Source organism: Pipistrellus kuhlii, unplaced genomic scaffold (genome assembly GCF_014108245.1).
Source record: "Pipistrellus kuhlii isolate mPipKuh1 unplaced genomic scaffold, mPipKuh1.p scaffold_m20_p_4, whole genome shotgun sequence".
NCBI classification, from domain to species: domain Eukaryota; kingdom Metazoa; phylum Chordata; class Mammalia; order Chiroptera; family Vespertilionidae; genus Pipistrellus; species Pipistrellus kuhlii.
In genome coordinates this window covers 78692834-78716740 of record NW_023425540.1, presented here as the reverse complement: position 1 = coordinate 78716740, position 23907 = coordinate 78692834, and the positions used below count along the sequence as shown (strand labels likewise).

The 23907-nt window shown below is 34.8% G+C and overlaps 1 protein-coding gene across 9 annotated transcripts in view; it reads right to left on the bottom strand.

Moving 5' to 3' along the window:
• Positions 1 to 23907, bottom strand: part of SMG1 (SMG1 nonsense mediated mRNA decay associated PI3K related kinase) — a 138508-nt gene that overhangs the window by 49336 nt on the left and 65265 nt on the right. For 6 of the 9 annotated variants that reach the window (XM_045571258.1, XM_045571259.1, XM_036411045.2 and 3 more), the window contains 20 exons: positions 22554 to 22690; positions 21342 to 21400; positions 19759 to 19972; positions 17323 to 17448; positions 16708 to 16780; positions 15715 to 15812; positions 13168 to 13341; positions 11191 to 11415; positions 9165 to 9266; positions 8171 to 8440; positions 6161 to 6291; positions 5870 to 6031; positions 5139 to 5257; positions 4601 to 4688; positions 4410 to 4511; positions 3845 to 3985; positions 3091 to 3290; positions 2095 to 2291; positions 1796 to 1957; positions 834 to 988 (listed from right to left, as the gene is read on the bottom strand). In XM_045571258.1, the coding sequence (XP_045427214.1) occupies positions 834 to 988; positions 1796 to 1957; positions 2095 to 2291; positions 3091 to 3290; positions 3845 to 3985; positions 4410 to 4511; positions 4601 to 4688; positions 5139 to 5257; positions 5870 to 6031; positions 6161 to 6291; positions 8171 to 8440; positions 9165 to 9266; positions 11191 to 11415; positions 13168 to 13341; positions 15715 to 15812; positions 16708 to 16780; positions 17323 to 17448; positions 19759 to 19972; positions 21342 to 21400; positions 22554 to 22690 (2935 nt within the window). Of the gene's footprint in view, positions 1 to 833; positions 989 to 1795; positions 1958 to 2094; positions 2292 to 3090; positions 3291 to 3844; positions 3986 to 4409; positions 4512 to 4600; positions 4689 to 5138; positions 5258 to 5869; positions 6032 to 6160; positions 6292 to 6428; positions 6504 to 8170; positions 8441 to 9164; positions 9267 to 11190; positions 11416 to 13167; positions 13342 to 15714; positions 15813 to 16707; positions 16781 to 17322; positions 17449 to 19758; positions 19973 to 21341; positions 21401 to 22553; positions 22691 to 23907 lie in introns of those variants that run through there. The other 3 variants (XM_036411044.2, XM_036411043.2, XM_036411046.2) reach the window with 3 other exon arrangements.

The window sequence follows — 23907 nt, the reverse complement described above, 5'->3', positions numbered from 1 at the left end:
CTTTCTCATCACTGATGTTTCCTCTCTATCCTTCTCCCTTCCTCTGTGAAATCAATAAAAAAAAATTTTATTTTTTTTAAAAAGAAGGTGTAGTAAAAAACAAACAACAGAAACAACTTTATTGCCCAATTACAGGGATGTTAAATTCAGGTATATTCACATATAAATATAACTATGACATTAAAAATCATATTGTAGAATATTTTAACATGGCAAAGTATTTTTTTAAATATTGCTCAGTGGAAAAAGCAAAACCATGTGGTTAGCAAAAACAATGCCATTTCTGTATCAAGAGGGGAGAAAATGACATGAGAAGAAAAAAAGAACAAAAAGGCATAAACACGAAAACTACAGTTAGCATTAGGAGATGGAATTATGAGTTCTTTTTTTTTCTACATTTTACAGATTTGATAAAGTTGTATCAATGTACAAAGATTATGGTACATGCTCATTTATCTAGAGAAATTGAATGAGTCTGAATATTGAGTGTACAGAGCTAATATGCAATTACTCTAGCCATGAAGGATAATTTGTACCAAACTGATGTAAAGGTTATTAATTAAGGATCAAGTTCAAAAAAATATATATAAACCAAATAATTGGAAGATCTTGTTTTAAGGAAGAATTCCTGTTAATTCACAAGTAAGAAAGACACCTAAGTTTTGCTACTAAAGAAAGACTGAAGATATGCCCTAGTAAAATGATTTATAAGCAAGCTCCAACTGCTAAAACTGATCAAAGCTGTTTTAGCATTTAAATACAATGTTAGCCAATAATACCAATGATTTAAACATAAAGAAATCCTATCACCCATTTCCTTCCATCCAACTTACCTTCCTTCAGCCTGTTGGGCCACTGAGTTAATCCAGAGAAGATTTTTCCCAACAATGGAAGATGACCAGACAGCAATTCCCTGTATTGCTTCAGGACAATGAAGTTCACACAGTGCTTCCACCACCATCATGATGGTTACTTCCAATTCATTTCCCTGAAAATGGCACTCAGAAAAATTAAACTCAGACATCAATACATTTGAAATTCAAATCTCTTCTAAATTTACAACTACTGGTCATAATCAAAACCTATTTAAGGTCAAAGGTACTTAACAATTATTTTAACAACCATGATATTACATTATTTAGGTTACAATTCTTAAAATGTAATATATAATGTAGCTACAAAAGGTGACTGACAGAACCTTAATATCACATGAATGTTAATCTTTACAAAATAAAAAGTTCCCCAATATTTAAACTATGCCACCTGTAGGAATAACACATAAAGTAAATAAAAGCCAAATTAAATGTAAACATGAATTAACAGATGATTAATTTCATGTCTCTGAATATTACCTGACGTTACCTTCATTAACAAACATTTGCTATATTTAGATCCCTCTTATTGAGCCCACTTACAACCCAGCACTTTCCCCATATATTGCAACATTATTATATATACTTTTGCATACATTACAATTTACATATACTTTTCTATGAATAATACTATTATCATTACGACTTATAAAAATTATTTCTTCTATAGACAAATTTCTTAGAATTACCTTTAATGTTCCAACCTTATGTGTAAGTAATGCATATTTTGACATGTTCTAAGTCCAAAATATGAATAAGTGACTTTGGAAGTTATTGCTTTTATGAAACATTAGATTAAAAACTTTTGAAAATGAATAAAAGTTTTCATTTATTTTACCCATGGATTAAATAATAGCAGAGGAATTAAATCCAAGTTTTTCCAATCAACAGATTTAAAATTAACTCCAAATACACCACTTTACCTGAGATAGATTTGTCTTCATTTCTGAAAGCAAGTCAAAGCCATGTCTCACTGTCACAGCAGGTTGACCTGCCAACAATCCAACCCTCATGATGGAGAGTCGAATCCGAGTCAGCCAGTCTTGGCAAGTTTGACGATTGGTATAGAAAAAAGTTCTAATGACCTGTAGAATAAAGAGAAAATAGGTTCAAATTATAGGTTCAAATATCTCAAACACACATACAACAAATATACAAGTCTACTGTGAAGTTGGCTCTGCACACACTGCTACAGAGCAACACTTAGCTCATTGAAACTAACCTTGGGAGGGGATGTTAGTGCATTAGCGCATCCCTCATATGCATTATACATTAACTTTTCCAAATTTTCCAAATACTGTAGAAGAAGAACAAGTCTAAGCTGATTGCTACTGTGGCCTTCATCATTGTCTGCAGTTGTCCACTGACTAACATCTTGATCAGGATTTAATGTGTGAGCCGCGAGACTTCTAATAATACCTAAAAGCAAAGACAACATTCCATACTGAAAATAAATCTTTAAAAAGAGAAGAAGTACTTGGAGATAATTTTACAAATTCACATTTATCAAGTTTCCTCTGTATAGCCATGATTTAAAAATAAAACTCTCAATATAAAAGAATTTATTTATTTATTTATTTTAAATATATTTTATTGATTTTGTATAGAGAGGAAGGGAGAGAGATAGAGAGTTTGAAACATCAATGAGAGAGAGTCATCGATCAGCTGCCTCTTGCACACCCCATACTGGGGATATGCCCGCAACCAAGGTACATGCCCTTGACCGGAATCGAACCCGGGACCTTCAGTCCCCAAGCCGACGCTCTATCCATTGAGCCAAACCGGTCCCGGCTAAAAGAATTTATTTTTGGGGAGAAAGTATTTTTCCCATACAAATCCTTTAAATTTTTCAAAAAATATATTTTTCTTGATTTCAGAAAGAAAGATGGAAACATTAATCATGAAAGAGAATCATTGATTGGCTGCCTCCTGCACAACCCGAACTGGGGATCGAGCCCACAAGCTGGGCTTGTGCCCTTGACCAGAATGGAACCTGGGACTCTTCAGTCCACAGGCCGACTCTCTATGCACTGAGCCAAACCAGCCAAGACAAATCCCTTAAATTTTTAAACAAAAATAGATAACCATACTGTTACCAACACAATTATTCATTGAAAGCTTATCTAACAAACATATCTAAAAAATAAACTTAAAAATTCTTAATATAAGGCTTGAAAGTATTTACATCACAATGTTTGCAAAAGAACTAGCCAATTACCTTCAATTGTCTGGAAGGTATCTTGAGCTCTGCCCAGTGGGGTTCTCAACTTAGAAAGGACAGTGAACTGTGCTGCTTCCCAAATAGCCCACTGCCAAAGGACGGCATCTGTCTTTAGAAGATTGCGGGGAATTGTTGATTGGTCACGCTTATCCAGTCTCTGGCAGCTATAGAACAATCTTTCTAACCAATTGTCCTTCCTGGGAAAAGTAGTTTCATATTTAACAGACAATGACAACTTCATTTTAATAATAATAAAAATCACAAGGGGAATGGAAGCAGGGAGCTACAATTTTTCCTATCCCAAAAAGGCAAAACTGCGAGTTTGAGAAGCATTATATCCCCCCACCCCCCTCATTCTGAGGAGGTCTGCTACAGTCAAAACAGGATGGAGGTGTGGTATGGATGGATGATTCGGATAAAAGGCTCAAAGACAATCTGGCTATCACAAACTAAAACATTAACTCCAACTAAGCATCTCCAGAATGTCTATTCCCCCAGACCCCTGCCCAAAGCACTGATGACAAGTTTAGATCAGTTAACTGGCAACCATTTCATCTCTCAATTTCAAAGGCTATTTTTTTTTTAATCTAAATGCTAATTTCAAAGCAATGGTTCCTATTGAAAACTAAAATAACCCATTTTATAATATCATTTATACCAATCCTGACATTTTCTCCTCTAAAGTAGACATAGGGCCAAGATATTTAAGTATGTTACTTTCCCCAGTTAAAGAGTCAAATAAATATCTCACCCTGTTCTATGAGAGTTCCCATACAAAATAAAACTAATAACATCAGAGAAATCTTGCGGGTGGAATGTATTACTTGGTGCTTTACTCATGTGACTTCTCAATGCCAAAGAAATTTCTTGAATTTCGGTGTGATTGTTATTGCTGTAGACAGAAAATAAAGTCACTGTCATGCAAAATGTTTTAATCAAAAGATTAGTACATACTATATAAATGGGCCATTTCCTTGCTAACTAAATTTGGAAGTAAAAAAATAAAATCGAAGCTTTAAAAAACAGAATGTTATTACAACTCTGAAATTTCTAGCTCTTAAACTTAATCAAAACAATAACTTAATCAAAACAATAACGACTGCAGTTTAGTTTTTCAAATAACTGAACTACTAAGAAACATTTTGGAACTACATGAATTACTCTACACTAAATATTGTGAGCTTCTCTCTCTTCAATCACTGAGAAGTGCCATACAAGATGTGACATTAGTTCACTAATAGGTGATTTATCTTTTCCTAAACTATATTAGGCAATAAAAACAGTGGAATGTCTTTGTCCCAACAAAACTGTAATACCTCAGGACAACATCTAAAGGAATTGACTTCAACAGCTTTCCAAATGCTTGCCGAATGCGAGTCCCACTGTGAACTAACTGAACACGGCAAACATCCACACACCTGTGAAAAAATGGAATAGATGATACAGGTGTAGCAATATTTCCAAGTCATTAGGGCTAGGGTCAAAAGATAGGATCTTTAATCCATACCTCTGTAAAAGATCATCTGGCAAAGAAGAGGACAATGCATGGAGACTGCTGCATGCTTGCAGACAGATATTCACATCTTCAACAAGAGCTATTAAAAAATTAAAAGAGTTATTTTCAGCTTGCCAAAGGAATTTCTATGCCAGTATATCATAATTTTCTGACATTAAACAAACAGTGAGTGCCTACTATGGAGTAAGCTCTGCCTGGGCCTAGAATTCTCACTGGCACTAACATTTGGGAAAATGATACTTAAGAGTGGCTAGTCTTTACCCAAATCTTTTTCTGAAGGAAATTTTAAAAGTTCATGAAGCATATAACATCACAAAAGCTTTAAAATGTGACAACCACTTAAACACCTCAAACTACTTATTTTTGACATATTAAGAATAAAGAAAAAAACAAAACAGATTATCCATCGCTCATTAAAATGGGGACTATACATTTTAGGACGTGAAAGTACTTAAGTGACTATCTTTCTCCCATTACCAATGATCCCTTTCTAAGTGTTAACAAAATTAAAAGAAGCACAGAAACTTACTGTTGGCTAAAAGGCCTTTGCAAAATTTATGAAAAGATGGAAGAGAGAATAAAGGTGCATATGTTTCAGACTTCTTCATTAAAACAGCCACTTCCAAAGCCCAAGTCATTAACAGTTTCCTGAAATACAAATGCACTGTGATTTTACATTTCAAAAGATAAACTCAATGTTAAAAATCTCCACTTCTTACATTAGTTTGCTTTGGTTTTTTAAATATCTCAAGCAATAGGAAACAATTGAAACTTTAGAAATATGTCAAAAATTGCATGCCTTTAAAAAAAATCTATATAAATATGTTTATCCATAAAACATTGGGATTCATATGATTCTTTTAAAAAAGAATAAGAAATCCCAGATTAAACACCACCACCAAATTTTAAAGTGCTTCATAATGAAGAAGTTGCTCTACCCCAACTCAAAAATCTTCATTCCTCACTCTCAAACCATGAAGTCAAATTAATAAAAAGTGCTCTCCCCAGTTTGGCTCAAGTGGATAAAGCATCAGCCTGCAGACTGAAGGGTCCTGGGTTCGATTCCCGGTCAGGGCACATGCCCAGGTTGCAGGCTCAATCCCCAGTAAGGAGCGTGCAGGAGGCAACCCATCAATGATTCTCTGTCATCATTGATGTTTCTCTCTCTCTCCCCCTCTCCTTTCCTCTCTGAAGTTGATAAAAAAATATATATATTTTTAAAAAGTTAGGAATTATTAACATTAAATATTACTCAGTTACCTTGTGTCCTGGTTAAGATTATCTTTCTTAAGCAATATTCCCAGGAGATTTAATATAATTGAGAAATGTTTTTTTGTAGCTGTAGTTACAGTACTAATCACGGCTCCATCAAACAAAGACGGGGATGATGAACTAAGACTACTAGATATAAAGTGATCGTGCCTGGAAGACAAAGTTTGGATCATCTTTAGTTAAATCAACACTTTTTTAAAAAAACAAACTATACTTTAAAGGGCCTATTTAGCCCTTTAAGTATTTTTTCTTCTTAAGAAATATTTGTACATACAGTACCTGGTACAATGAGAATACAAAGTGTAAAGCACTGCATACTGAATGGCAGGGAAGTGAACAGCCAGGTCATCGTGCACAATCATCAGATTCTTACTCAGGAGTGCAAAGACAGTTGGAGACAGCGCCCACATCTGATGATGTACAAAACAAAGTGTTTGACTTCTCCAATATGTATACCAAAGTAAATATGTCTCTATATATTATAAAATTGAAATGACATGTAAATTTGGAAACAATTTAGTACACTGAAGAAGAGGTTAGCAAACACCTTTTGTTAAGATAAGAGAGTAAATATCTTAAGATTCTGGGGGCCATATGACGCTTCTATTGCAATGTCCAACCCTTTTCTGCCAATGCAGTAAGACATACATAGACAAAACAAATGAGTGGCTGTGTTTCAATAGAACTTTCTTTACAAAAACAGGTGATTGGTGATAGTTGCATTCTGTAAATATACTATAATGCATTGACTTGTAATTTTAAAAGGGAATTGTATGGTATGTAAATTATACTTCAATAATTTTTTCTTTTTCTTTTTTCAAAGAGAAAACAATTGGTCCATGGGCTGTAGTTTACTGATCCTGGCCTTAAAAAAAAGCCCTCTGTACCCTTTAGCGTAATATTTTGGATTTCCTCAATTTTTCATATGTTGCAAATAGCAAAATGCCCTATCCACTGAGAAAAAAACATAGCCATCCTTAGTGTTTTACATGCTAAAATGCTCCATTCCACCTGACTACTCTATCCTCTTCTCCTTGTTCCCAGAGAGCAGGGCATAAACCTCCTCAAATCTGTATACAATATGAATTACATAACGATCAATTTTTCAAAGTGTAAAGAAGGGAAGAGTCTACTGCAGCCTTCCAACATAAGCCATAACTAGCAGTGAGGGGAGGAATAGCTATGGAGGGATAGAGATGAGGCAATCTGATCTAACAATATGAACAACATGCAAGTTTAAACATCCAAATCTTGATTTTCCCCTCCATTCTCTTAGAAAGCATAATCTTAGTTACATGCAATTACTCTTTATTAGAAACTAGAGGCCTGGTATAGGGTGTGTGTGTGTGTGTGTGTGTGTGTGTGTGTGTGTGTGTGTTCCTCAGCCCAGTCTGCACCCTCTCGCCTCTCACAATCCAGGATGGCTGACTCCCAACCGCTCACCTGACTACCTGCCTAATTGCCCCTAACCACTTCTGCCTACCATCCTGATCACCCCCTAACCACTCCCCTGCCACCTGGTCACCCCTAACTGCCTTCCCCTGTGGGCCTGGTAACCTCCAACTGCCCTCCTCTGCTGGCCCAGTCACTCCTAACTGTCCTCACCTGCAGGCCTGATCCCTCCCAACTGCCCTCCCCTGCTGGCCATCCTGTGTGTTGGAGTGATGGTCAATTTGCATATTACCTCTTTATTATACAGGGTTATTATATAAGATAATGTTTTTCAATCCTGCAAGGTCCACTAAGAAAAATATATAAACCGTAGCAATAATTACAAAGAAAAAACAGGGTCGCTTCACATTACTTAAAGGGAAAAAAAATGTTATTCTTTCTCTAAAGAAATAATATATGAATATTCTTAAAAAGTCTGCAGTCAAAAAATGAGACCATATGTAAGCACTGATTTTAGTAAAGAGAATAAGAAAAGTACTAGGGGAGGAAGATGCTACACACAAAAGAAATATATAAATTTGAGCTGTGGAAAATGTTGATAACTTTTCTATAAATATGTTAAAAGTAAATGGGAGAAATTCATAAAAAGGTTTTCTAAAAATAAAACAAGTATTTAGACATCTTATCAGGAGTTGTCAAGGAAAGAAAGGAAAGAGAGCTAAACATAATGGCAAGAAAATATTCCTGTTAATTTAAATTATTCAGGCATGTCCTAAATATGGCCATTTGTTCCATAGGGATTCTGTAGATGCACTGACATGACGGTACATGAAATTCATAAATATGGAATGAGAAGAGAGTTCAATTTAAATAAAGTGATTACAAGTAGAGACTCACCCCAATTAGTGAATTTTTGGCATTTCCGATTGTAGTCAGAGCACTGAGGTCAAATATAACTACAAATTTTGCATTGTCTACATTGAATACATGACTCTTAAAAGCCTCATGCTTTATTTCAGAACAGGCATCAGGAAGTTGAAGACTATGTAGCAAATTGTTTAGAGCACAAGTCATTTCTCCCAAAATTAATTTATACGCAGTCTCCAGAACAGGAATATTCTTCAGGCTGAGCACTGCTTGATAAACAGCATGGGCTGCAGCAACAACCTGAAAAAGAGAATTCAGGAAAGTAACAATTCAATGGGAAAAGTCTTCTATAATCATATAGAAAATAAATTACTATCCACACATGGTGATGAAGCAAATCAATTTAAGATTGATAAATTTACTGTAGAGAACACTAAAGATCTTAAGTTCAAAAACCCAATCTTTTGGGAAACTACACACTTTGGTAGGTTTCTTTGTAATAAGTTTTTATTATGAAGAAAGGAAATTCTAAATTAAAACTGGCCATATAAAATTTCTTAAAAGGACATTAAAACAAAACAAAACAAAAAAAAACCCACAACAGCCAATGTCAAAATACATATACAAACAGAATTCATTAAGATTGATCTCACTACATCTACTTATCAAGTCTATAGTGGTTTAGATATGGAGTCAGTTGAGAAACTAATAATGAAGTTTTATGTATAATATACACAATAGTTCTCAACAAATTTAATAAAAACTAATAAAAATCTAAAAAGAATATCTGGTCTACGGTCATACCACCCTGAACGCGCCCGATCTCGTCTAAAAAGAATATCTGGCAATCATTCATCAAGGTATATAGGACTGTAATCTATAAATACCAAGTTAAAACAATCATTATAATCACTATCTTCTAAATCAAGTATTTATCATTTCATTTATATAGTCTATAAACAAGATTAACCAAACTCTTCAATGACCTAAATTAAAAAAGAGTAATCATGAATGTATTACTTACCTCTTTTTCTTTATGATAACGTAAAAACAGTAGTTTGGATGATGGTATAAACAGTTTTTCTACAAATGATGATGGTAGTTTTGTATTTATCTGTTCAACAATCTAAGTGAATAAAATAAAAAGAAATAAGCTATCAAGTCACAAAATGATATTGAGGAACCTTAAATGCATACTGTTAAATGAAAGAAGCCAATCTGAAAAAGTTACATACTGTATGTTTCCAATTACAACACTCTGTAGAAGACAAAACCCTGGAGAAAGTAAAAATGTCAGTGGTTGTCGGGGTCTTAAGAGGCAGGAAGAGAGAAGTAGGTGGAGCACATGGGATTTTTTAGAGCAGTAAAACTATTCTATATATTATAATGGTAAATATATGGCACTATACATTTGTCAATACACTCAGAATGTACAGAGTGAATCCTAAAGTAAACTATAAAATTTAGTTAGTAAATTTTCTGTAAACCAAAACTGCTCTGAAAAATAGTCCATTTATTAAAAAAAAAAAAAACACAAAACCCACACACACCAAAATACTATATCATATATTTACTAGAGGCCTGGTGCATGAAATTCATGCACAGGGGAGGGGTGTCCCTCAGCCCAGCCTACACCCTCTCCAATCTGGGACCCCTCAAGGGACTGCCCTCTCACAATCCAGGACTGCTAGATCCCAACTGCTCTCTTGCCTGCCACTAACTGCCTGCCAGCCTGATCACCACCTAACCACTCCCATACCAGCCTGATTGATGTCTAACTGCTCCCCTGCCAGCCTGTTTGCCTCCAACTTCCCTCCTCTGCCAGCCTGGTCATCCCTAACTACCCTCCCCTGCAGGGTTGATCACCCCCAACTGCCTCCCTTGCAGGCCTGGTGCTTCCCAACTACCCTCCCCTGCTGGCCATCTTGTGACCACATAGAGACAGCCATCTTGCATATTGCTCTTTTATTAGATAGGATATCTATCTATGCTATACATTTTTTAAATATAGTTTTTATTGATTTCAGTGAGGAAGGGAGAGGGAGAGATAGAAACATCTATGAGAGAATCACTGATCAGCTGCCTCCTGCACACCCGCTATTGGGGGATTGAGCCCACAACCAGGGCATATGCCCTGACCAGGAATCAAAGAATGACTTCCTGGTTCATAACTTAATGCTCAAGCACTGAGCAACACCAGCCAGCCAATCCTATACATTAAAAATATATTTTTAAATGAATTTGAGAGAGGAAGAGAGGGAGGAATAAAGGAAGAAAGAGGGAGAAACATTAATGAGCTGTCTCCTGCATGTCCCCCTACTGGGAACTGAGGCCACAACCCAGACCTATGCCATGACCATGAGTCGAACCAGTGACCTCTCGGTTCATGGACCAATGCTCAACCAACTGAGCCATACCAACCAAGGATATATATTCTATATTTTAAATTTCAATTTACCATAAAACTTCTTTTTTACACCAACAAAGGGAAGTGTAGTTGTGGTAAACATGTTCAGCAGAGTATTATCTAGAATTTGCTTTTAAAATAATTCAATTGGGGATGTGAGGAATAGCAAGGAGGAAGGGCAAGTCAAAGGCCTAGATGAAACTAGATGAGCCATGTGCTTTTAATGAAAGAAAATGAGTAATATTAAGTATGTAGAAATTCATGATACTATTAATAATAAAAGATTGAGGGGGAATATTTATGGTTAACAATTAAAACTATAAAAGTTTCATATGGGAAACAAAACATACCAAGGTCTTTCAAAAAAACTATCAAATACCTTCTCTTATACAGTATTTATCAAGTTATTAGACAGTTTCATGTGAAGGATGATGTTTCATTTAAAAAAAAAAAAAAGGAATATATCTATACTGAGATGAGCCATCAAACACCAAAAGTAAATAGATACTAGGGGCAAAAGCAAACTAGATTATATAAATAAGACTAATGTACTCAAAAAAGCCCCCAAACAACCATATCAATTTAAATTTTGGGGCCTGAATACACCAACATATTAAAAAGCAACAAAAAAGAATTCACATACCAATGTGAGTAAATTCAAGACTGAGATGATATAATCTGTGCCACAAGTCTGGCAATTCTCCAGTTGATCTAATCCATATGTAATGACCATGTCACAATGTATAGTCATGCTAGGATCCAAGCTGCCGAGCAAAACACCAACACACTCATTAGCAGCTGTCAACACAGCCTCAGAAAAAAACACTTGATTTGCAGCCGTCACACATCTCATTACTCTGTATAGAACCTGCAATGGGGAAAACAAGCAGCTTTTTAAAAAAATTCACATGCTTCCACAGAGCAAAAAAATATTTTCTATTTAATGCAGTTTCAACTGAAAATTAACTGCCTGTCTTGTCAGTAGTCTCTTAATAGTCTAGTTCTCAGAGACTGAATAATAATAATAAAGGCATCTTTAATATAATACACAAAAATGATCTTGCCCCCAAAATTCTAAAGTACTACTGTGACAGGAAATGGAATTTGCCATCCTCTATTTCCATTCTACCGGCTTCCTATGTGCCCAATATCACTAAATGGCTTAAGTTCAGAATCTTTATAATCATGAAACACACCAGAATTTAGAACAGTAACGGTATTAACAGCATTGGAATAACCTGCCATGAGAGTAACTTTTTATAATTTAGCATCTGGGCTTTGCACAATCAATACCAACACATAGAACTCCTAGAGACTCTTAAAACTAAACATTTGAATCACCTTTAGCTTATGAAAGTTCATGTATTAATGGTCTCTTTTGAAAGAAAAGTATTCTCATTTATAGCATATAATACCTATATGAGGATTATGAAAATTGTGTAGTTTCCAATCAAAACCCCCACTATAGTTATCAATATTAATATACTAAATTTCTAACAAGAATAACTTTGGGGGGGAAGCGGGGGGAAACAATACATTGACACAAAGATCTCTCTAAAATATTTCTATAATAGTCAACAACTACTACTACACATAAGTTTTTAAAGCCTATGTATAGGTTAAAAAGGCCTAAAGGACCTTCATAAAATAGTATACTTAATATATAAATATCCTAGAATACTATGCCTTTTGTTTTATATGAGTTAACATATTTCAACATTGAAGCAGTCATCAAACAACCTCTTTGAGATAGCTACATAGAAACAAAGTCATTAAACCATTTTGATCAGGTTTAAACTATCAACATGCTGATTTTAATTATCTTCAAGATTAGTCATTTCTGCTCAAATACACAATTAACTTACCAAGAATTACAAACATAATTAAGGTCCTATTTTATCTAGCAATATATTCAACAGAAGTAATGTTCATAAAAACTAGAATTTTGTCCCAACAGTAAAATTTTAATTATTTATAATTTTTTACTGTATCACACAATTCTCCCTTCCTATTCAAGTAGAATATAATGATGTCTCTCGTCTATTATGCTGACCCACCCACCAGACATTAATACAGTGCAGCTGATATTGGGGGCTGCAGAAGTGTGGCAATCTTATAATTGCCTCAGATTTCTACACATTTTTAAGTCCTTATATATTTATATCCTTTGATGTCAGCCTATCAAGTTGTTTCATTCTGTCATGCTCACAGAAAATTATTTTTTGAGGCTTTCTCTATAGTGTGCTATTCTTAGTACATTGAAAACTAAAAGGAGACTCAATAATTTAAAAGTAAAATACTTATTAAAAGGGGGGGAAATGTAATATACATTCAAAATCAAGAAAAAATGGGATTAAGAAGGATCTCCTAACAGAAAAGTTCATGGACATTTTAAAATTCACAGTAGCTTTTGTTTTTTTTCATGGAGGGAAAGGAAGAAGTAGGAGTAGTGTAGAATATAGAAGAATTCCCAACTTTCCTGGCTATTTAAGAAAGTAGCCAAATACATACATGCTAAACAAATAAAGGGTTAATAATAGAATACCAGGTAATCAGAAGCATTTACAATACAAAACAATTTTATTCTTGAATAATACTTAGAACTCCTTAAGACACTTACATCTGTTACATATGCCTCAGTAATTGGAGGACCCCGAATTGGGCTGAAGCGTTCCCCAATGCTCCTCACCACAGTACTAAATACCCTGAGAAGAGCTGCCAGCTTTGGTAGTGACACTGAAGGGGGAGGTATGTCTTCATCCACTGATTCCCCAGAGGCCACATGGCTGAGGTCCTAGAAGTTAATTCACAGCATTCTTATTTAAGTAAGACACTTCAAATAACTTTATAATAGATTTTTATAAACAAAGAAGTATTTTGGCCTTTGAGAAGAGGAAACATGAATCTAGTTGTAAAAGTAGATTTACTTCTAATTAAATAACCCAATATTAACCTCAGTAGATTAAGGAAATAACCCCTGTTCCAATTCAGATAGGTATTGAGAAAAAATGAATTGTAGTATATATACTATAGTTTTATGTTGGTATAAACGAAGCCAAAAATTGTTGCCATTCCTAAATTATTTTTTGGTAAAATCTCATTCCAAGTATTCGAAATATTCAAATAAATAATAAGTACCCTACACTAAAATTATGCACACATGAGAAAGGCGGAAGGGGAAAAGGAGGGGAGAGAGAGGAGGAAAAGAGAGAGGAGAAGAGGTAAAAAAGTGTAATATCTGGTTTCCAGATTTATAATCTAGTTGCAGAAATAAAATATACTCAAAAAGATCAACCAAAGGACTTGTATGAATGCATATAAGCACAACAAATGGACACAAGACACTGGGGGTGGGGAGTGGGATGAGGGCATGCGACGGGGGTAGAGGAGGCGGGGGGAAGCTCAACGGGGGAAAAAGGAGATATATGTACTATTACATGTAATACTTTAAACAATAAAAAATAATAAATCCTCAAAAAAAGATATACTCAAAAGGGAAAGATTAGTAAAAAATGGAATAGAAGCAATATATCACTACTGATAATTATAGAACCACATAATGAAAGAGAACTAGATTTTATGGCTACCAAAGGGAAGAGTCTCTACAAACTAGAATAAGTGGCTTCAGAGAGGCAGATCAGCTTGAAAGGTGGGAGAGGAACGAAAGACATTCGAGGTATGGGGGGCAAAGAAACATGTGGAAATAAAATATTCCCTAGCTTTTCTCTGAAATCGGGCAAGTAGACTGGTAGCATGAAAAGTAATGAATTCTTTTCTGGCCAGCATGACTCAGTGGTTGAGTGTCAAGGTGTGAACTAGGAGATCTGTTTAATTTCTGGTTGGGGCATAAGCCTGGGTTTCAGGCTTGACCCCATGTGTAGGGCTTTGACCCCCAGGAGGCAGCCAGTCAATGATTCTCCCTCATCATTGATGTTTCTATCTCTCGCTCCTTCCCTTCATCTCTGAAATCAATTAAAAAAAATATTTTTTAAAAAATGTAGTGATTCTTATTGGCTAGAAGTAGCCAAGGTATAACAAAAATATGAAGCTAAATCTTAATGGAAGCCTTAAACACTAAACAAGAATTATTATAGATCTGAGTAGGGAAGAAACCCAGAAAGAATCAAAGGCAGGTTTAAGCCATAGCAGTAGGGCCAGGAAAGCCAAGAACCAGTAACAGAGACTTCAGCAGCACCCTTAAAACTGCTACATGCACTTGTGCAGCTACAACAGTTGGTAGAAATCAAGTCTTGTCCTCCAAAGTATGAACATGATCTCCAATCATGTAAGAGGAAAGTCTTTAAGGGTTTTTACACTTTTCAACAATTCATTTCACTTTTTTTTTTTTTTTTAATCCTCACCAGAAGATATGTCTTTACTGATTTTAGAGAAGAGAGAAAAAAAGAAACATCAATCAGTTTCTCATACACACCCCCACCAGAGGAGAACCCCCAACCCGGGTACTTGCTCAACTGGGAATCAAATTGGCGACCCTTCAGTGCACAGGTCAACGCTCCAATCAAATGAACCACACAAGCCAGGCCTCACCTTACTTTTTAAGTTTCTTTTAGTTAACAAAAAATCAGAAAGAATGAACTACAGAAAATATCTTCAGAAAGCTACCAACATTATTTCAAACTTTGCAAAATTAAGTCTACAATTTTTCTTTTAGTCTTTTCAGTAATTCTGCTGGTAACTTAAAAAAAATTCATCTAAGAAAAATAAAATATTGGCAATGGTTCTATGATTCCTGTTCAAATGTCAGATGGTCTGACTTATTTTAAAATATAGCACTTAAAGATTGTTTTGTTTTGCCGGGACCGGTTTGGCTCAATGGATAGAGCGTCGGCTTGGGGACTGAAGGGTCCCGGGTTCGATTCCGGTCAAGGGCATGTACCTTGGTTGCAGGCATATCCCCAGTAGGGGGTGTGCAGGAGGCAGCTGATCGATGACTCTCTCTCATCGATGTTTCTAACTCTCTATCTCTCTCCCTTCCTCTCTGAAAAAAAAAAAAAAAAAAAATAAAAAAAAAAAAAAAAAAAAAAAAAAGATTGTTTTGTTTTGGTAGCAATTTATTTTTTTCCTTTTTATTGAATTTACTGGGGTGACACTGGTTAATGTTTTGTTTTTAACCAAAATTTTAGGAAATAATTTTCTCTATACTCACCTCAGCATATGCCTCCATATCCTCTAGAAACTGACCAAGAAGAGTAGTAGAAAAAGCAAGATCAGCTACCCAAAATGGCTCCAGACTCTGCAACCACCCTGGGAATCATATAAGAAAGTGGAAAAATAAAAATCCAAATAAAAAATATATTTGAGAGCCTTATTTTAAAAGACATCTGGTTTTCAACTTGCCAACTCTTAAAATATGACCTATATCACAAAACCAGGACTACTATATTAAGCATTCTAAGCATGATTAACCAACATCTTTTAAATGCTGCAAAGATAAATGTTCTCCAGATTGTGTATCTCATGTCCTTTTTTTTTTTTAAGCAGATTTAATAACCATATTGTCACTATACACATGGCTTAGACGAAAATGCCACAACTTACCAACCACCAGCCTGGTTACTTATTCTAGGACCACAGCTAGCCACCAAAGGTATGCAATGATTTCTCCAGAGTAAATGTCACAGAACCAGATTCACCATCATACAATATTTTCACAAGTTTACTACACCAAATAAGCTAAGAAAAACTGTAGCACTTAGAACGGCTGAAGTATTAAGTGAGTCTTGCTAGTCATTCAAACTCAAAAAAATAATTTATCATTTATGACAATTTTCTAAATCCATTTATTTGTGTGTGTTTTAATTAAAAAAAAAAAAAAAACACAAGTCACAAATATCTAGGACCTTCCATTCTATATTTCAGGATATTACAACTATTACATCCCCCTTCTACCAGCACATGTCACAAAGGACTTAGTTAAGACCTTTCAATTTCTTACTAGAGCATTATAATCTGTAATCTTGGACTCTCCCTACCTACTACAAAGTACACAATTTCCTTTTGAAAAGCCAAATTTAGCTAACAAACAATGTTCATTTATAAAAGCCGAACTGTATCTGTGAAACAATTAATAGCTGGTCTTTGAGGGATCAGTGTTCCTTCCCACAACAATTACATAACTGGTATATGCTGCACCACTTACCAGACACCTGCTGTGTGAGCGAAGGTTTCTGAGTATGATCTATATGCCATCCAACTAATATATCAACTGTATCCTGGATGGAAACAGAGAAGGGAAACGAGCAAATTAAATTTAAGGTTTTACTACTATTCCACTTTTAGGTGATTTCAGAGTAAGTGACTATAGAAAGGACTACCTACTTGACATTGAAAGTGAAAAAGGGAGTGTCAGAAAATAGTGTTTATAAAACATTAATGCTGCACCATTCAATCCTGGATCCTTAAACATCACTTAATTATACTCAAAGGATCAGAAGCTTTGTTTTCTACTTGAGTTCCCAGGTCTTTATATATGCAATCAATCTTTTTAAAAAATATATTTTATTGATTTTTCACAGAGAGGAAGAGAGGGATAGAGAGTTAGAAACATCGATGAGAGAGAATCATTGATCAGCCCCCTCTTGCACACCCCCTACTAGGGATGTGCCCGCAACCAAGGTACATGCCCTTGACCAGAATCGAACCTGGGACCTTTCAGTCCGCAGGCCGACGCTCTATCCACTGAGCCAAACTGGTCCCAGCACATGCAATCAATCTCTTGATCTATCATCAGAAAAGAGGGAGTTGGGGTACTCACCCTAAAGTTAGTGCTGAAAATATGAGGGTAGCATCGAGCTACTAAAAGAATGCACTTAACACATTTGCAAAGTAATTCTGGTGTATCCACATTTTCAAGAATGGACTGCAGGCTGGTCATTACAAGCTAAAAAATAAAAATTGCAAACCATGAACATTCAACAAAACAAGCAAATTAGGTTCATTATTTAATAGTGTCTGTATCCAAATCTGACTATAATACCAAAGAAAATAAATTCTATAGTTTTAGCTCAAAAAAAAATTTCATTCCACTAAGATATTAGGCTGGAAACAAATACTGTTTTCTTCTCTTTGATGTCTGTTAAAATTATTTCTAAGTAACGTCTACATTATTCCTAAGTGCTCTCTTTAATTCATTGATGCGATTAAATTTCAAGTACAAAAACTAATATGTGCTTAGGAACATTTAAAAAATACAATTACTTTCTATTGTAATTAAAAAAATAGAACAGTTTATGCTTGAAAATATTAATACATATGTTTTAAACTAGAATGACTTCAAGAGATTAACATGGCCCCAACTCTTGAGTGACTTATAGGCTCATATTACCACTCCATATTTCTTTTAAATAAATATATGTCATACCACTCATAGAATATTTTGCAGCTATTTAAAGCCACTTCCCCCCCCCCAGAAATGAAAGCTTGTCTTTACAAAAGTGTTAAAAATACAGAAATGCTAGAATTAAAAAACATTTTTCAACAGCCAATGTTATATAAACTATAGACAGAATATGAACGGGTTCTAAAAATCATTGAAATATTACTGCCGAAACCGGTTTGGCTCAGTGATAGAGCGTCGGTCTGCGGACTGAAAGTTCCCGGATTCAATTCCGGTCAAGGGCATGTACCTTGGTTGCGGGCACATCCCCGGTAGGGGGTGTGCAAGAGGCAGCTGGTCGATGTTTCTCTCTCATGGACGTTTCTAGCTCTCTATCTCTCTCCCTTCCTCTCTGTAGAAAATCAATTAAACAATATATATATATAAAAAAAAATCATTGAAATATTACTAAAAAACAGTATAGCCAGAAGGTCTCATAACGTCATGCCCAGATTAATCACTAAATACAAAGAGGGGGAAAAATAAACCTTCACAATGGAAAGACCTACCGTAGTAGTCGTTACCTCAACCAGGTAAATCAAACTCTTCATCTCAGAGAAGACAACCTGAACTTATGTGCCTACTGGTGTGATGCAAGAGTAAGTATAAACTTTCTATGAAGTATTGGTGATCAAATTGTCTAAACTAAATCTAATCAGAAAGAAATAATCAGATAAGCCCAGAAAGTAGATCATTCTATAAAATAAGGGGGACAAAAAAGTACAGAGAACTTTCTGAGAAAGATTAAAGAGGCACAAACTGAACACAATGCCTGAATCTTATGTCGGGTAAGACATAAGATATAAAAGACACCTTAGAGGTAACTGTAAAAATCTGAATATTGGTTGTATTATGTAATAACATTATCATTTTGTAATATACAAGAATAGCCTTATTTTTAGGAGATACATGTCAAAGCATTATGGGGTAAATTATCAAGATATGTGTAATTTATTTTCCAATAATTCAGCAAAAAGTATTATGGGTATTATAAAAATCAAATAAATGTAGCAAAATATTAATAAGTGACAAATCTAGGTAAAGGATGTATGGGAAAAGTTCATAATATAAAAACTATATACGATAGCCTGGCCAGCAAAGCTCAGTAGTTGACTGTGGACCTATGAACCAGGAGGTTACAGTTCGATTCCCAGTCAGGGTCCATGCCCAAGTTGAGGGCTTGATCTCCATTGTGGGACGTGCAGAAAGCAACAGATCCATAATTCTCTCTCATCATTAATGTTTCTCTCTCTCTGAAATCAATAATAAACAAATAAACAAATAAATAATTAACTATACAGGATAAGCCCTTTTGGTGTTATGCTACTACAGATAATTTTTTATCTTTTCCAAAAACTTTTTTCATGATCTCTAGAATCAAGGAAAAAATGCATCCTTTAAAAAGCCAGAATAGAATCAATTTATACAATTACTTTATATTACTTGGAATAAAAATATTTGACATATTATCAAACTTAAAAAAAAGCCTAGTATGACTTGTGATGTTCAGTTTTTGTCTCCCTCAAAAAATGAGAAGCCCCTCCTATTCCACGAAGTTCCTATTTTAAAATCTGCAAATAATTCTAGTACTAAACAAATTCAAAGCAGAGAGGCGGGGGGGCTAACTTATTTTAAGGCTATCTTTAATGTGTGTCCTTTACTCAAATTCAAAGAGAGAAATTTTACTTATATCACATTTACTATCAGTAGATAGCTCTATTCTAAGGTTCCTTTTTTCAAGCCTCCCTCCATAGGACATGTATTAAAGACAATTTTCTTTCCAAGCACTTAAACACCCCCTATCCCCAATCTTACCTGCATTACAGATGAAAAGGCTTTCTTTTCTCCTACAGTCTCCAGTGCTTTGTAGGTGGCACATAAGTAGAGGAGTTTAACTTCATCTTTTGCAGATGAGCTAAATTTGCTAAAAATCCACTTGAAGATCTTCTCAGCCTCATAGCTCAGAGAAGCACAAAGAAGGCCAAGACAGCAAGCTCCTTCTTGTCTCAATTCCTGAAGCAATTTGCTACTGTGTTTATTTTAATGCAAATAAAACAAAATACACAAAAAGCTTAAGCTTTCAAGGATGACAAGAATGACACATCTTACAAAACAATGTTTAAATGATTTCTTTTTAAATTCTATTCAAACTATAGAAAAGGTTGAGATTTTACTCACTTAAATATTCTCTATTCTTTCTATCCTGCAGTACTTAAAAGCACCTTAATTAGACACTGGGCTTTCTTTTACAAATTCAATTACTTACAAACAGTAAAGAAAGACCAAAAAATACTAAAATTCATGCTTTTAATTCCATCTCAAGCTTCATTAAATGATTCACAGAAAAAGGCAGTAATAATTAGATAAAACACACTATAAATATATATACTATATAATGTTCAATATGTATGGGCTATAAAATAGGAAATTTATGTTAAATAAACTTAAAAGAATAACAACACTCATCCTATATAATAAAAACCTAATATGCTAGGTGTCCGGTCATCTGGTCAGCCATTCAACCAATCAAAGCATATTATGCTAATGATATGCTAAGGCCGCTCAACCACTTGCTGTGACGCGCATTGACCACCAAGGGGCAGATGCTCCAATCAGTAGGTTATAACGCTTACTGCTGGGGTTTGGTCGTGGAGCCCAACTGTAATCCTTCCCCTCCCCGACTGGCCAACATTCCACATCCCTCCCGTCCCAATCATGCACTGGTGGGGTCCCATGACCTAGCCTGCACCCTCTCACAATCTAGGACCCCTTGGAGGGTGTTGGAGAGCCAGTTTCAACCTGATCCCCACAGGCCAGGCCAAGGGACCCCACTAGTGCACCAATTTGGGCACCGGGCTTCTAGTTTAAGTATAATAGGTTACTGTATAAAATAAACCACCATAAAACAGTAAGGTTCATTACCTGCTGAGATAAATTTTGGGTGCTTTCCAATACTACAATTCTTTGGAAGCCACCAAATAAATGACTACATACCTTTGGAGAACCCCAGTAGCCCCATAGACTAGGTTTGAGCTGCCCAAAAAAGGAAGATCCATTTCACCTTTACTCTCTAAGCAATTTCAAAATTCTCTAGTTTACAAACATTTACTGCATTCATTCATAAATTCATTCATGCCTACATTAAGAGTTTATGTCACTCTATATATGAATCCTCAATTATTCAGTTATGGTAACAAATTTTTAAAAATTGTATTTCCTTTCAAGGATTCCATTTGTAGTCAATGGTTACTAACATATAAATACTTTAGCACAGATAAAGATGACAAGAGAACCCAATGAAACATTAAATAGATGTTCATAAACCAATGGGTTTATCGTGTTTATTTTTTAATAATTTCAAAAAATATACATTTTAATTTAACTATTATGTTACTTACCTTTCATTAAGCACATCATGTACAGCAGTCAAGATATTATCCAATTGTTTAACTAGTACCTTAAAAAAAAAAAAACATTTAAAAAAACTTCAAATTCCTGTACTATTAATAACATTGTATACTTTTTCTTGTGTCCCCTTCCAAATTATAACTGGACAACAGCTTACAGTCCCTAATTAGCATATATCAGGAATGCTGTAAATTTCCTTTCAGACTATGAAAAAAATTTATCCACATAAAACAGAGCTGCCATAACTGGTTTAGCTCAGTGGATAGAGCATTGGCCTGTAGACTCAAAGGACACAGGTTTGATTCTGGTCAAGGGCACATACCCGGTGGGAAGTGTGCAGGAGGCAGTTGATCAATGTTTCTCTCCCATTGATGTTTCTAACTCTCTATCCCTCTCTGTAAAAAAATCAATAAAATATATTTAAAAAACAAAAAAACAGAGCCATGATCATCAATGGGGGCAAAAAAAAAAAGAAAAAGAAAAAAGAAAAACCCTCAAAAGATTTAATTTACTCTGAAATACATTTTTTTAAAAAATGAATTGATGGGGATAGATGATTATATAATAAAGCAATATGGTAAAATGTTAATGACAGAATTTAGATGATGGGCATATGTTCACTATAAAATTCTTTCAATTTTCTGTATAATTTTTCATAATAAAATTTGGGGGTTGGGGGAAGCTTGCTTTATTTGATTCACGATACAATTTCTCATTAATTTTTCTCTTATTCCATATCAAATTCTTAATTTAACATTAGGAGAATTACCTGGGGTAGAGAGAAATATGTAACTGCTCCTGCATTTTGTCCTTGAGAGAGTTTTTCCATTTACTTGGTGCTGGTCACCAAACCAAACTCACCCATGAACAAAATTTGTAACCCCTACCCCAATTTCACATATGAAAAACAACAGATATTTTGTTCTGAAACACAGAAAAAAATTTCTCAAGACAACACAATACCTGTGTTAAAAGCACTTTATTGCAGAACCACTCTGGATCCAATGGTAGATAAATTACAGAATTAGGGGCATTAAATTATAGATTATCATAATCAAACCAAATTTATCTAGAATAAGAAATCCCTATTCTTGCTCCTTAGAAGCAAATCCCTTTTCTTCTTAAACCACTCCGGATAGCATTTACCTAGTTTACTATAGAAACATAAAAATTATCAACATTTCCAAACATGCTGTACTTACCAGTTTATTTTCTGGTTGCTGAATAAATTCCTTCAATTGCTTTACAGTAGTCAGTCTTCGGTCTCTGTCGTCTTCCCGGGTGATCCTCCGAAGAAGATTCGACAGTCGAGACTCATCAGAGTAAGACATCGATCGCTCTGTGAATATAAACATTTGTTATCCATTAAGTATAAGTAAGCATAGAATTATATCCCAAATATTTTAAAGTACATAAAAAATCATAGTCCGCTGGACAATGAAAGCAGGTCCCATCACACTTTTGTTCATAACTATATAAACGAAGCCCCAGCAGACAGCTGGGAACATGACAGACCCTCAGAAGATAAAAACCTCAGTAAATATCTCATTTTAGAGGATCAGCTGAGAGAGAATCAGAGAAGTGTTAAAATAAGATTAGAAGACTGGTAAGACTTTCAAGAAAGGATTTTTAAAAAGGGTTAGAAATTGTTTTCTTCAGATCTATTCCAAACTGTTTTCAACTTCCAAGTAAGGAGCATGGGTATTGTTAAAAGACTTCGATAGGTTAGGGGTAAATTCTCAACCAGGGAGAAACAGGCTATATGTTTCTATTTCTCACTTAGGTATTCCACTGGGAGGCTCAGAGCCCCTTGTTCACATTATGATCATTTTCCTAGCACAGAGTTTTGATGAATTGAAATCATGTTTCACTATTACCTACTATGTGTAAGGTATGCTGCCACTCAAAAAGTGGCAATTCAGAACCTTTCTTCCCTTTACTTTTTAATGACAAGAACAAGTGGGAATGCTTAATGTTTGACAATAAATATTCATTTAAATATTAAAATTTTCTTTTGAAGTTTTAGCTGTGCTATTTATCATAATTAACCAATGTACATTAACAAATCATGCCAAAGAGTCTGACAGTTTAATTTCTCTCTAAGGCATGAAAGAAAAACTATAATAAAAGAAACAACATATGAGACAAGAAATAAGAATTTCTGAAATTCCTAGCCCATTGAATATTTCAGTAAGAATGAATACAGAATATGTCATTAGGACACCAGACTGGAAATCTAGATTTTTATTTACAATTCTGCCAATTGCATAACTCGGAGCCTGTGAGGAGAAAGAACTAGACTAATTTAGTGTTAGAGTTACTTTCCAATTTCTTTCACACATAAATCTAAGACTTCAAACACTATTTAGAAACAGTACAACCTCTGGTTTAGCATTCTACTTCTGGAAACTTTTTTTTAAATCATTTTCAAAAGCTATATGCACAAAGATGTTCACCAAGATTCACACAACACATACATACACACACCCCAATGGAAAAGGTCATAAACTAAATGTCCAAAGAGTAACTCTTTCCAACAAAATATATAAATCAGAA